The sequence below is a fragment of the Castanea sativa genome, chromosome 10 (assembly GCF_040712315.1).
Source record: "Castanea sativa cultivar Marrone di Chiusa Pesio chromosome 10, ASM4071231v1".
NCBI classification, from domain to species: Eukaryota; Viridiplantae; Streptophyta; class Magnoliopsida; order Fagales; family Fagaceae; genus Castanea; species Castanea sativa.
Window position 1 is genome coordinate 3,390,590 of NC_134022.1, and position 15,126 is coordinate 3,405,715.

Genomic DNA, 15,126 nt, shown 5'->3' on the forward strand with positions numbered 1-15,126 from the left:
AGTTTCAAAAAAAAAAAAACCTTATAAAGCTCTCTAGGGTTAGGTTTTTCTTTTTCCACCTCCTTTAAATAGGAGTTTAATGGGCTCTCCTATTCCAAATAGGTTTACTCAAACCTTGGGCTTTCCTAGTCCAATAAGAATTGTACAAACCCATAAACAAATAGCTTTTTAGAGTAAAAACGTTGTTGACTATAGTCTGAATCCTGTAAACTCGATAGATCGAGACATGTGTCGAGTTTTAATGAATCTCAACAGATCGAGCTTCTGTCGAGGAGCTATCGAGACTTGCAAATTACACTTTTCTTGAGCAGTTTTTGAGTAATCTTTATGTCTTCAATTTAACCTCTTGTAATGATCATCTTGAACTTATTTAGATTTACCAAAATACAAGTAAAGTGCGTTTTGTCAAAGGATATGCCAATTACATAAAAATATGTCCCTAACACAAAAATGAAGAAGTAATAAAAAAAAAAAGAGCAGTTTACATTTTATACCTAATAATATTATTCTTACAAGACTTTTTAAAGAGTTAACACAATATAAGAATGACTATTGCAAGGCCACAATTTTGTACGTAAGTCCAAAGTAAGAAAGGGAGTAGGCCTAAAGAGCCTAATATAATGAATTTATAGAGAGTGAATTAGAAAAATAGGTTTTAATGAGCTTAGACAATGATTATAGTGAGTAAAGATCACACTAAAATAAAGATGAACTGAGTTTATCTAAAGGAAAACGTCCTCGGACACAATCTGAGGAGGTTGATATTTATCTCTATTTCTTTTGAGACTGATTACCAGTATTGTTCTAAACTCTACAGTGTTTTTCCCTTCTTTTTCCATTCGATCCCCTTCCCTCAAGGTCCTCCTTCTGCTTTATACTACCTTTCCCCTTTTATCTCTACCATCCATGTGTAGATCAGATTGTTAGTGTTGATCCTTGTTCCATTAACACCTTCTTGAAATCTTTGGGAGTAGTTGTAAGGCTGAAAACCACTGTTCAGGTATCATTTCCTCATTAATACGGTCAGAGAGTTAGCTACAGAGCATTTAATGCGGTGGTAGCAGCTTTCTCTTAAATATTTCATAGCTTTCTTTTGTCCTGTGTTCTCGTGATGTATATCCTTATCAATAGAATCTCCTGAAACGTTGCTCTTGGATGGCAGTCCGTACCTTCTAACCTCTGCTTTGCTTAGCCGAGAAGGAATCTCTCCTCAGACCCCCTTCTCAGATCATCATAACTACACCTTTCTTTATTCATCAATGTCGACCTCCATAGCAATGTTTACCCATCCTCAGACAATTAGGTGTCCTCGGACCGGGCCCCTGGCCCAATATATACCACTAGGCCAATCCTCCTTACAATAGGCCCTCGAAATCCTCCTCTTTAGCTTCTCGTGAAGAAAAGAGGGATTTCGATATTACCCCAAGTATCTCGCTTTTATCATACATCATTCTTGTCTGTGTAGGTACCCTTTTTAACTGCCCAACGCATGCTCCTGACGCTTCGGCACCCGAGACTCGCTTTCATTAAATTTCTGCGACTTCATGTTCCCTATGTTCTACGGTGCGATGCAAATCCAATGGCTAGGGGTTTTCTTAGAACTCGAGCAGAAATTTTCCCGCTTACTTTTCTTTTTACTTTTCTTTACACGGTACCCTTTTCTCCTCGGCACCCTCAATTCCCCTTCACCATCATAGTACCTTCAACCTTCTTTCACATATGGGTAGATTCGCTTACTTGGTAGATTCCATAGAGGGTATAGAGAGCTTTAAAGCTCAATATAGAATCTCACCAGGAGTCTTCATTAGGCATTGTAAGCAAGGGGATTGGCACACTGAAAGGCAGGAGGGAGAGGTGGTAATCCCGATGATCGCCTTTATAGAAGGAGGGAGAATCCCTATGGGCACGGTCACTAGGGATTACCTTAAGGCTCATTGATTAGCTCTTACCCAATGTGCCCCAAACATGTTTAGGATTTTAGGTAGCGTAGATGCCCTTAATGAGAAAATGGGCTTAGGTCTTACCCATCACAACGTCAATTGGGTCTATAACCTCCACCACTTAAAAGGGCAGGGATACTACCTAAAAACTAGGTACCCTGAGTTTAGACTCATCTCTTGTCTCCCTGAATCCAACAAAGGCATGAATAAAGACTTTCTAATTGTCTCTAGGGAGTGGCACGATGGCCTCCCTTGTCCGACGAGAGAGGGGAAACCAGGTGGGGTTGTAGGTCTAGGTTTATTGCTTCTAAATCATCCTTTATTTTTCTTTGCCATACTCTGTATCCATCTTTCCTTGTATGTGCTTGTAAATGATTTTTTTTTTTTTATTTGTGCTATTCTATTATTAATGATTTTTGTTTTCTTAATGGTTTCGCAGATAAGCACGCCGCTGAGCCGAACTTAAGCCTTGTCAAACAGCAAAGCCTTGACAGAATGCTCCAAGCGAGGTGTTTGTCCAAATTGACGGTCAACTACGAGCAGCGCATTTGATCCTCGGCTACACCCCACTCTCATCTAGCTTTTAAGCACCGAAGTGCGTGATAAAGGCGAAGGATCCGCGTATGCCCTTAATCACATCACCGTGCCTGGCTTTCTCAATCTAGGTTTGGGACCACAAGGTGTATTGAAGCTAGAACCACTCTTACAGTACAAGGTTGAGGACGAAGCGACCCCTTCACAGCCAGCCACCTCAAAGGAAGAAGAAGAAGAAGAAGAAGAAGAAGAAGAAGAAAAAGAAGTAGTTGAAGTGCTTGACTCCGAGGATGAGTTTGCCATCTTCGACCAGCCCCAATCTCCAAAGCCTCAGATCTGCAACCCTTGCCACCTTCCTTTGGCCCAAGTAAGCAGCATCCAAGAAGACACAACTATTCCTAAAGCAATGGGGATACAACGCAAACTTAGGGGCAGCCTTATGGAGTTGATGGAGTCCCAAGTTGGGGGCAAGGCACATGAGGTAGTTGGTCAAGCTAAACATCCCCCTCTCCCCACTTCTCATGATCCTCAACAGGAACTTACAAATAAAAAGAGGAAAAGGGAACAAAAGGGAAGGATGTGGTAGAAAAAGGCCGAGCTATTCCTTCCAAGGAGGATGAGCCCCAAAAAGGGGCCAAGGTAGTCAAGACTACCCAAACAAGGTCCTTGAGTGATGGGGCACCTGGTGACAGAGGACACGATCTCCGCACCAGGGTTCCAAACTGGAATCCCCCCTGGTGCTAGACGGGTCTCCTCTCTATGCGAACTCCTCAATTAGGGACCGCCAGCATGGAAAGGTTGGGTACGTGGCAGACGCCGTAAAGCAAGCCCTGCTTCTACCCAATGGCATGGCTGATCTACGGACCCTCAAGAAACACGAGGTGTTTTTAAGTCTAAAGAGAGATATGGCTATGGTAAGTCGTTCAAACTAAGTCTGCTATTTGTTTGCTTATTTTTGTTATTATTACCTTTTTTTTTTCTTTTTTTTTTTTTTACTTTTGCCTTTACTTACTTGGTAAGTTTCCTTTGTAGGCTGTCCAAGCCACTTTCAGAGCCGAGGAGTTGGTGAATTTTTCTCACCGACAAATGAAGGATGAGCAGGGCAGGTGAGTTGCTGCTATTGAGGCTTTCAATGTGTCCGAGAAAGGGGTGAAAAAGTTAACGCCCAACTCACCGAAGCCAAGAAGGAGAAGAAAAACGCTGAGGCAGCACTGGAAGGGGCAGAGAGACAGGCCGAGACTTAGCACAAGCAACTTCTCCATACTAAGAGTGATCTTGCTGCTACCAGGGAGCAAATCAAGCTGCTAAAGAAAAATTTGGAGGATGCTAAGAAAGCCAAGGATCAGGCCGAACAAGATGGCTGCAACGTGGGTGTAGCTAAGACCGAAGAGGCCTTCAAGTCCGAGGTTTCAAGGGTATGCAGATTATACTGCCTCCAGGTGTGGAACGAGGCCCTCAACCAGGCAGGAGTTGAGGCCTCCTTGGCACTTAGGAGAGCAGAAAACGTATACTACCCCTGCAATTCGGGCATCAGGCTCCTCAGCCTCTCAGGATGACACAGCCCCCAACATTGCAAGCCCTATTGAAGAGGTTCTAACCAAGGACCCTCCTCCTCCCAGAAGTCCTAAAAAATGGGCAAAGCAAACCAGCGCACCTGACAAGGAGCAAGAAGTCCCCAGGGAAGCCTTCTCCGAGATGACAAAGCCCTCAGATGCACCCAAGGATACTTCCAAGGGAGGGGTGGCTTCTTAGAGCCACGAGTTGATCTTGGCAACTCTCCCAACAACCACCTAGCCTACCAAGACTCCCAAGGACAAACTTGTAATAAAGATGAAACCATAAGTCGTCTTTGTCTTCTTCTTTTTTTAACTATTTGTTTTTATTCCTTGAATTTGTAATGCAGTTTAATCTTTTGTAAGCAACTTTCCTTTTTCTAAGGCTCAGATCAATGAAAATTATAAGTTTTCCTTTCATAATTGTGATTCTTGTGTTTTTCCTAGCATAGTTTCTATTTTATTCAACACTTAATTAATATGACAATGAGATATAACTTCATTTGGTTATCTGCATAAGTGGTAGTATAGTTATCACACCTTCCTAATTAGCAACAGAGCATTCATCCACATCGGACTCAATAAGTTTAAAGGACTTGGGGGGATAATCAAATCTTGATCAGATAACAGATATATTTGATATACTTATAAATGCTTTAAGTGATGCTCATGAATGTCCACTTGTTCTAGTCACTGCTATTTAGATCCTTGCCATTCAACATGGATGGTTCTATTTGAGACTTAAATAAATAATAAAAAGTATTAATTTACCTAAAGCATGTGATTCGAGGAACCAGACATAACTAAGATTTTGTTTGATACTTAAGTAAAATGACGTAAAGTATTAATTTATCCAAAGTAGGTGGTTCGAGGAACCAGACCCAACTAAGCTTCTGCTTAACACTTAGAAAAATGATAAAAAAAAAAATCAATTTGTCCAAGGTATGTGGTCCGAGGAGCCAGGCTTAACTAAGGTTCTATTTGATATTAAGTAAAATGACATGAAGTATTAATTTACCCAAAGTAGGTGGTCCGAGGAACTAGGCATAACTAAAATTCTGTTTAACACTTAGAAAAATGATAGAAAATATCAATTTACTCAAGGCATGTGGTCCGAGGAGCTAAGCATAACCAAGGTTCTGTTTGACACTTAAGTAAAATGACATGAAGTATTAATTTACCCAAAGTAGGTGATCCGAGGAACCAAGCATAACTAAGGTTATGTTTAACATTTAAGTAAATAAGGAATGTAACGCATAATGCAATAAAGGATATATGATAGAAAAGACTTTCATTAATAGTAATACATTTGCAGATTATTTACATTCTAGGGGCGTGGTACAACATTTTCATCTAGATTTTCAAGATAATATGCCCCTATTCCAACTACCGAGGTGATGCGATATGGCCCTTCCCAATTGGGTCTTAACTTTCCCCATGCCGGGTTTTTTGCAGTAACTAAAACCTTTCTTAACACTAGATCTCCATGTGCTAATGGCCTTAACCTCACGTTTGAGTCGTACCTTTGTTTGTGCTTGTGTTGATAACAGGCCAATTGAACCATGGCAATTTCCTTTCGCTTTTCAATCAAATCCAACCTCTTCTCTAGCAGCCCATCATTGTTGCTTGGAGTGAAAGAGCTTGTCCTTAATGTTGGGAATCCTGTCTCGAAAGGAATTATAGCCTCGGCCCCATAAGTCATTGAAAATGGTGTCTCCCTTGTGGATCTACGAGGTGTAGTCCGATATGTCCAAAGGACGTGTGGCAACTCTTCCACCCATTTTCCCTTTGTATCATCCAACCTCTTCTTGAGTCCATTCACAATGACCTTATTGACAGTCTCGGCCTGTCCATTTTCCTGTGGATAAGTTGGGGTGGAATACCTATCTGTAATGCTTAGGTCGTAGAATTACCTCCTGAAGGCTTTTCTATCAAACTGAAGGCCGTTGTCAGAGATGAGGGTACTAGGAATCCCAAACCAGGTGACGATGTTTTTCTAGACAAACCTCTTGGCATCCATATCCCTGATATTTGCCAGTGGTTCAGCTTCAACCCACTTGGTGAAGTAATTTGTGCCGACCAGCAGCCATCTCTTATTCCTTATTGCCTTAGGGAAAAGCCCTACAATATCCAAGCCCCATTGAGCAAAAGGCCAAAGGCTGGACAAAAGATTGAGAATGCCCCCTGGTTGATGAATGTTTAGAGCAAAATTTTAATATTGATCGCACTTCTTCACATACTCTTGTGCTTCCCTCTGCATGTTCAGCTACCAGTATCCTTGAGTGAGGGCCTTGTGAGATAAGGATCTACCTCCTGTGTGGCTTCCATAAATCCCTTCATGTAACTCTTCTAGGAGTAGTTCTGCCGCCTCAAGGTGTATGCATAGCAGATATGATCCAGAAAAAGAGCGCTTGTACAGTTTTTGGTCCTCGAACAGCCAAAACCGAGGAGCCTTTCTGCGTACTTTGTCAGCCTCGGACTTCCCCTTGGGTAAGATATTTTCTTTATGGAATAGCACAATGGAATCCATCCAACTAGGTCCCACTTTGATTTGATGAATACGGACCATATTTCCCCTCATCTCAGTAGACTTACATAAGTCTTCAATAAGGATAACTCGAGGTAAACTATGCCTCGAGGATGTTGTGAGAATGGCCAAAGAGTCAGCATGAGTATTTCTGCTTCTAGCAATTTGCAATAAGGTGAAAGACTCAAACCCCGACTGCAAGTGTCTAACCTGACCCAAATACTCTTGCATCCTCGGATCCCTAGCTTCCAATTCTCCCTCTGCTTGGTCTACAATATATCTCGAATCTGAGAACATCTCCACCATTTTTCCTCCCATTTTCTAAACCATAGTCATCCCTACCAATAGAGCCTCATACTCAGCTTCATTATTTGTGGCCGAGAAACCCAACCTCAAGGATTTTTTAATAATGATCATCTTAGGAGAAATTATGACTAGCCCCACTTTAGATACTTTCTGATTTGTTGCACCATTAACGTATACCCTCTAAGATAAAGGCCCTTGCAAGGAGACTATACCAACTAATTTTCCATCCATGTTTTGCTTCTCAGCCTTCTCCTTTAAGGGGGATTTAGCAAACTCGGCCACCAAATCAGTGAGGACCTAACCCTTAACAGAGGTGCGATGCATGTACCTAATATCAAAAGCCCCTAGGATCGTACCCCATTTGGCAATCCTTCTTGTGTAATCAGCGCTTCGAAGTAACAATCTGAGTAGAAATTGGGTTAAGACAATAACTATGTGGGATTGGAAGTAGTGGGGGAGCTTACGCGTATCATGCACCACTGCTAAAATGACCTTTTCTAGTGGTAGGTAACGAACCTCTACTTAATGCAACGACTTGCTCACGTAGTAAACTAGCCTCTGTACACCACAGTTAACCCGTATCAGCACTAAACTCACGGCATGGGAAGCCACGACAATGTAAGCAAACAAAACCTCATCCTCTTCGAGCCTAGACATAACAGGTGGCCGAGAAAGGTACTCCTTAAGCTGCTGAAAGGCCAACACACACTCTTCTGTCCATTCAAATCTCTTCCACTTATTTAACAACTAGAATAAAGGTCTGCACCTATCCGCAGACTGAGAGATAAATCGATTCAAGGTAGCAGTCATTCTTATTAATTTCTGGACATCTTTGGGATTCCAAGGTGGCTGTAACTTGATCAGGGTTGACCTCAATTCCACAATAAGTGACTATATTTCCCAAAAATTTACCTAATCCCACGCCAAAGGAGCATTTGGAAGCATTGAGGCACAGCTTGTGTTTCCGCAATATTTCAAAAATATTTTCGAGGTCTCCCAAGTGCTCGGACACCACCTTACTCTTTACTACCATGTCATCTATATAAACCTCAATATTTTTACCTAGTTGTGGCTCGAACATCCTGGTCATCATCCTTTAATAGGTAGACCCTGCATTCTTTAAACCAAAATGCATCACTTTATAGTGGTAATTTCCAGTAACAGTGACGAAAGCTGTCTTCTCTTAATCATCCAGAGCCAGTGGTATTTGATGGTATCCCTAGAAGGCATCTATTAAGCTCATCCGAGGATGGCCTACAATCGCATCCACCAGCTGGTCTATCCGAGGCATGAGGAAAGGATCTTATGGGCAGGCTTTATTCAAATCTGTGAAGTCCACATATACTCGCTAGTTTCCATTCTTCTTCTTCACCACTAAAGTATTAGCAAGCCACTTAGGGTAAAACACCTCTTTAATAACCCTAACTTGCTTAAGTTTGATCACCTCCTCCTTGACAGCCTCAGAATGCTCTTTAAATGTACGCCGAGGTGGTTGCTTTCTAGGGATAACAACTAGGTTGACATTCAGATGATGGAAAATGAAGCTTGGATCCACCCTTGGAGCTTCATAAGCACTCCACTCAAACACATCAATATTCTCCCTAAGGAATACTATCAGCCCTTCTTTCTCCCGAAGAGGCAGTTAAGCTCCAACCTGAAAGAACTTTTCTGAATCATCATCAATCAAAATTTTCTCTAACTCCTCACACTTTGGTCCTTCTGGAGTAGCGTCAGTAGAAAATGCCGAAGTCCTTGATTGCTATAAGCCCTTCTCAATAGAGGCCGAGGACTCAACTCTTGGCTGGTGCATTATTGCAGCCACCAAGCACTACTTGGCCATGGACTGGCTCCAAACCAGCTCCTCAATTTGGTCCTCAGATGGATATTTCACCTTCAAATGCAAAGTTGAAGAAACGGCTCTGAGGGCATGAAGCCAGGGTCTCGCTACAATGGCCGTGTAGGGAGAATAAGCGTCCATCACAATGAAGTCCACCTCTACCACCTCTGAACTGGCTTGCACGGGTAGTCTAATATGGTCCATTGGAACAACTTTCCCGTCAAAGCCTAACAAAGATGAATCATAAGCTTTCAAATCTTCACGTTTCAAGTTTAGCCCCTTGTACAAATCAGGGTACATAATTTCTACCCCGCTACCCTAATCTACCAACACCCTCTTCACATCATACCCCCTAATCCTGAGGGTGACCACCAGGGCATTGTCTTGTGGCTGTATGGTTCTAGCTTTGTCCTTATCCAAAAAGCTCAACGCCGATCGAATCTTCGTCCTAGCTTTCTTCGGCTCAGGGTTAGAGTCCTCAGTGGGTGGCCGGGCTACAGACATTACCCTAGAGGGGTAAGAACCAATTCTCCCTAGAGCAGCGAAGATGACATTAATAGTGCCCAAATGAGGCCTTGAAAAAATGTGTCTCTTTGAGGTTTGGGTCCAGCCTGACCGCTCTGCCCACTGGATTGATGTAGAAATTATTTCAACTTACCATCTCTGACCAACTGTTCCAAGTGATTTCACAAAGTTTTGCAATCTTTTGTGGTGTGCTCTCGTTCTTTGTGGTATTGACAATGAAGGTTTTGATTGCACTTCATAGGTTCTCCTTCCATTTTATTTGGCCATCTAAAGTATGGCTTATTCTTAATCTTTTCTAAGACTTGATGGACTGGCTCTCTGAACACTATGCTGACCACCTGATTAGCGATAGACCCAGACTCACCGTAAAGTCTGTTCGAGGCCAATTATTGTTGTATCTGTCCGACCTGAAATACCTCTTATCTTGAGGGATAACCTTAGCCTTTCCTTTCCCTTGCTACTAGTCCTTCTCGACCCGCTTATACTCGTCAATACGGTCCATGAGCTGACGCACACTCCTTACCTGCTTCTTAGTCAGTGACTTTCTCAAAATTTTGCTCGGCAGGTAGGCCGACCTTGAAAGTACTTATGGCCACATTATCAAAGTCCCCATCGATCTCATTGAGTATCTCCCAGTATCTGTCCGAGCGCGTTTTCAGGGTTTCCCCCTCTCGTATGGTCATAAACAATAGGGAGTCTAAAGGCCGAGGAACGCTACTACATGTAATAAAGCGAGATCCAAACGCTCGAATGAGTTCCTTAAAGGAATTTATAGAACCTACTCTCAGGCTATCAAACCACCTCATGGCCACATGTCCCAAATTGGATGGGAATACCTTGCACATCAAGGCCTCATTCTTGGAGTGCACAGCCATCCTCTAGTTAAAGTAGCTCACATGCTCTACAGGGTCTATTCGACCATTGTACATGGTGAATGATGGCTGAGTCAACCAATGAGGAAGTCTTCCTTCTTCAATTCTACGCGTGAAAGGTGATCTGGAAATCTAGTTCAACGCTCTGCTCATAGTGTTGTTTCCAAGGCCTTTGGAAGACGAACTCCTATTTTTGTGGTCATGAGGGCTATCCTCATCATACGAGAAAGACTCACTAGGGGGAGTTCTTGACTTGGGCCTGTAATTTCCATCCTCATTATCACCAAAAGAAGAGTCAGAAATGGAAGGAGTCTGCCTCCGCCGTTCGTAGCGCAACTTCCTAACTTCCTTTTCAAATGATCTATCTCCAGTTGCATGGCTCTAGCATTCTCCTCATGCGAAACATGGCTCCCACCCAGAGACTGGCTCTCACCCCGAGACTGGCTCCTACTGGTATGGGTGGCGTGCACACTTACTTCTAGGTCCTTTCCTTGTTCAAGATTGAGAAAATGATCTTGACGCTGGGACCCCATAGACTCCGCTTGGTTCGGACCTGAACCTACCATAATCAAACGTTAAACTTACTAGAACACAAGTTCTCCCCACAGACGGCGCCAATTGTAAGGCTACTATTTTGTACCTAAGCCCAAAGTAAGAAATGCAGTAGGTCCAAAGAGCCCAATACAATGAATTTGTAGATAGTGGATTAGAAAACTAGGTTCTAATGAGCTTAGACAATGATTATAGTGAGTAAAGATCACACTAGAATAAAGATGAACTGAGTTTATCTAAAGGAGAATGTCCTCAGACACAATCCGAGGAGGTTGATTCTTATCTCTATTTCTTTGAAGACTGATTACCAGTATTGTTCTTGATTCTACAGTGTTTTTTCCTTCTTTTTCCCTTCAATCCCCTTCCCTCAGAGTCCTCCTTCTGCTTTATACTACCTTCCCCCTTTTATCTCTGCCCTCCACGTTTAGATTAGATTGCTGGTATTGATTATTGTCCCATCAGCACCTTCTTCAAATCTTTGGAAGTAGCTGTAAGGTTGAAAATCACTGTTCAGGTATCACTTCCTCATTAATACGGCCAGAAAGTTAACTACAAAGCATTCAATGCAGTGGTAGCAGCTTTCTCTTAGATATTTCATAATTTCTTTTGTCATTTTCTCTCGTGATGTATATCCTTATCAATAGAATCTCCTGGAACGTTGCTCCTAGATGGCAGTCCGTACCCTCTGACCTCTACTTTGCTCAGCCGAGGAGGCATCTCTCTTCAGATCCCCTTCTTGGATCATTATAACTAGACCCCTTTCTTCATTCATCAATGTCGACCTCTATAGCAACGTTTACCCGTCCTTAGACAATTAGACATTCTTAAAACCGGGCCCCCGGCCCAATATATACCACTGGGCCAATCCTCCCTACAACTATCAATAGTATTTAATATATATATATATAGGAATTATATTATGTATCTTTTTATATAATTTTTAAGTGTATCTATGTATACACATGTTATAGTAATTGAACCTAAAACATATTTAGTTTTTTGTGTTAAAGTATAATTATACTTTGAAAAAGTGAGATGAATTAAGAAAAATTGATGTTTTAAAAGCTGAATATAAAAACTAAAAAACTTATAATCTAGTGTCAAGCAGGCACTATAGGCCATGTTAAATTAGGGCAAGCTAGTTTGACTATTCTAGAACCAATGATCCATAACTTGAAGAGAAGTGTTACGTCCACAACATTTTCACAATATATCATAGGTGGTTGGTTATTATTGGTTCAAATTTGAACCTACTGCTGAGATTACTTTTTTGCCTCAATAATAACAACAAATAACAACTTACCAATTAGAAGTTGTTGCGAAAATGTTGTGGACATAGCATTTATTTAATTAATTTGAATGCCAATATATTTAGAGGGTCGAAAGTGTTGTGGAATCTATTGAACTTTAGGGTTTGATTTTACCTAAACAACTTCAAAACTAAAAGGGGTTAAGTTCAAATGATTTGGAAGTCCGTTAAAAGAGTTGGAATCAAAATAAAAATTCAAACTTTGCAGAAACTAAAAAAAACTATTAAAAAAAAGGCCTTGGAGAGTTGGTCGGTACTTCATTCTTGAATAAGAAGCTGATTTCGCCAATGCATGTCCCTATGGGAATAGTTTTTTCAAAGAAATGCCCCTAGTTTTAAGGGGTTTTAATTTGATGAATTATGATCTATTACTCCATAATGGGCCAAATGGGCTTTGTAAGGCTATGCAACATTTCATTTCAAAACAAATTGTTGATCCAGCCTAATTAAGAGTTGGCTGATACTTGGTTCTCTATGTACTTCATGTGTACTTATTCACATATATATTCAGGAAATTTCATACATTTTAATTATTTATGCCCATGCATGTTAAGTTACGTCTTATTGCACGTTTGTTTTCCATTTACACTTCTTAATTTTGTTGATTTCAGTTTTCTAGATTTTTCTTTTTTATGAATGGTGAATGTGTTGGATTTTATTTTTACTGACTTTTCGTTGCTTTATTCAGTAATTGTGTGTTAGATAGCTAGGTGAGTTGTTGTATCGACTATTAGTAGTAGTTTTGGATTGTGGTCTCCTTAATTTAGACACACATGTACTCTCGGTGAATCCTATGAACACATACCCTCAACCAGGGACGGAGCCAGGATTTTAAGTTAAGGGGGCGACTTTGACCTCTAGTTTGGCAACTTCTTAGTTGTGGAGATTTTTTTTTTTTAGTTTTTAATGTGTGCATTTGCTAGGTAAAGACAAAATTATTCTATTTAAAACTTTTTAAAGGGCAGCTGTTTATTTGAGTAAAATTGATTTATTAGACTTAATTTTTTTTAGCTATGCTATTGGTGATTTTTGTTGTTGCACAAATGTTTTTGGGCTAATATATGTTGTTTTAGATTTTAAATCTATAAATTTTTTTAAAGGCCTTTAAAATGAGAAAAGTGCTAGAAGTAAATTGATGATATAGTGAGTGATTATTGATAAGTAAAAAAATAATGCAAGTAATAACCCAGATGCGAACCAATAAGAATTTGTATCTCAACAGTTTATAAAAATATTGTAAATAAGTTTGTATCTTTAATGTTATTCTAAAAAGATTCAATAATATTGTTAAAGTGGTAAAATGTAATTTTATAGAACAAAATTACTAAAATTAATACATATATATATAAATATTTTTTTTTAAAATTAGGGGGCCACTGCCCCCTTGGTCAATGAATGCCTCCGTCCCTGCCCTCAACTCTCCCATGTGTATATATGAAAAGACAGGTAGTATTGCTTGACCAATGGCATCCCTCGTGACCAGTTTGGAGGTACATATATATAAACCTAGTGTTTTTGATTTTAAGGCCCAAGTCCAATGCCTAGGACCCATGTTTGAGCGTTGGTCTAAGAGTTCAACATGCTGGGAAATGATTTCCAGCACAATATAATAACTTTAGCCAGTTGAAAAAAAAAAAACAATTATTTTCCCACAAAGAAATTCTTCATAATGCAATTTAAAGTTTTTGAGTTTGGAACATATATGGTTTGTATAATCTCTGAGGAAGAAAATAAAATTTCAAAGACAGAAATTTATTTCACTACACCTAGAGTAAAAAGTAGAAGAAAAAAAAATTGAAAAAGAGAGCCTGAACAACTTTGAGAGAGAGAGACAGAGAAAAGAAAGCATATCATGAGCAGAACTTTAACCAATACAAAGATAATGAAAGGTCATTTAGATTTGGAGCTGCAACGTGACCTTATGTAGGTTCCGTTCAAGGGATGGAACCGGAGTTGACAATTGAGGTGACACCAGAACTTAACAGAGCCAAGCAGCGATACTCTCCACCGAGTCCTCGAGTTCCCTTTAAAATCGAATGTAATTACCTTTTGCTTCAATGCCAAGTCTACTTGATGCATTCGAGCAGAATCCAATGGAATTTCAGAAGATGCGACTACATAATTAAAATCAATAGAATCGTTTTTGTTTACATCAAACGGGTTGGCGACGAGTTTTGCTAGTGCTAATCCTTGGAAGCTGAGAATGAAGCTAGTGTCTGAAAAACTTGCATGAGCTTTGGTGTTGTCATTCTCGGCTCTGATGATAATATTCATTGCGGTTTCAAGTAGACCAGCTTGAGAATATCGCATGGTGTCAAGATGGGCGTTTGCGATACTCAAGGTAGGTATTCTCGGATGTATGACCATGTATCCAATGAACACTGCGATGCCTGAGATTATCACTGCTATGCATATGATGGTGCAAATTATGGCTAAAAACCAAATAATGTAACCGGTGGTATGTTTACGTGTAGATTGTTTTTTGCCTGAAGACATTGAGGGAAAATGGTTGAGGTCTAGATAGTGACAACATTCGATCGGCAAGAGTGTTTATGGTTTTTCCTATAAGGTGGTGAGTTTTAGTTTTAGGCTTTGGCAAGGTAAATAATTTAATTGGGTTCCTAGCTCAATTTGGTGGGGAAGGTTTTGGTATCTTCCTTTCCGAGTTTCAAAGCTTTGTATTATATAAGGCTTTTTATATAGCGTGACCCTTCTCTACGTACTCTGTCTAGGAATCTTGCCGACTTTTTTCCTAAAAAGCAAATTCCAAACTTGCATTGCTAAATACTACTTCTTCTCTTTCTCCTTTGTTTTATGAAAAGATTTTTGAGCCGTAGTGCAATATAAAACGATATCAAACTTCTTCAAAACAGGAATTTGGATCCGGTAATGACAACATGAACAATGAGAGAGATAAGATTTGTACATAGCTACTGTGCACGTAGAGTAAAAGGGAGCCAAAAAAAGAAATATTTGAATAAGACTAAGCCTGAACAACTTTGAGAGAGAGAGAGAGAGAGAGTAACGTGCATGTAGCATATAATCAGGAAGCATGGACAATGCAGTATTGGTTGTGTCAGACACCACTACTGCCTGCATGTCCCCAATGTGCACGGCCCAGGAATTATTTTACCACCTTCTAACTTTAATTTTTTAAAATAATATCCAAAT

General features: G+C 40.3%; 2 protein-coding genes across 2 annotated transcripts; both read right to left on the minus strand.

Moving 5' to 3' along the window:
• Positions 1-6,293: 6,293 nt before the first annotated feature.
• LOC142613521 (uncharacterized) lies at positions 6,294-6,872 on the minus strand. The gene has a single exon (XM_075785896.1). It carries the CDS (start codon positions 6,870-6,872, stop codon positions 6,294-6,296), a length of 579 nt encoding a protein of 192 aa, XP_075642011.1.
• Positions 6,873-13,655: 6,783 nt separating this feature from the next.
• LOC142611553 (NDR1/HIN1-like protein 12) lies at positions 13,656-14,589 on the minus strand. The gene has a single exon (XM_075783616.1). It carries the CDS (start codon positions 14,449-14,451, stop codon positions 13,846-13,848), a length of 606 nt encoding a protein of 201 aa, XP_075639731.1. The 5' UTR covers positions 14,452-14,589; the 3' UTR covers positions 13,656-13,845.
• Positions 14,590-15,126: the final 537 nt, after the last annotated feature.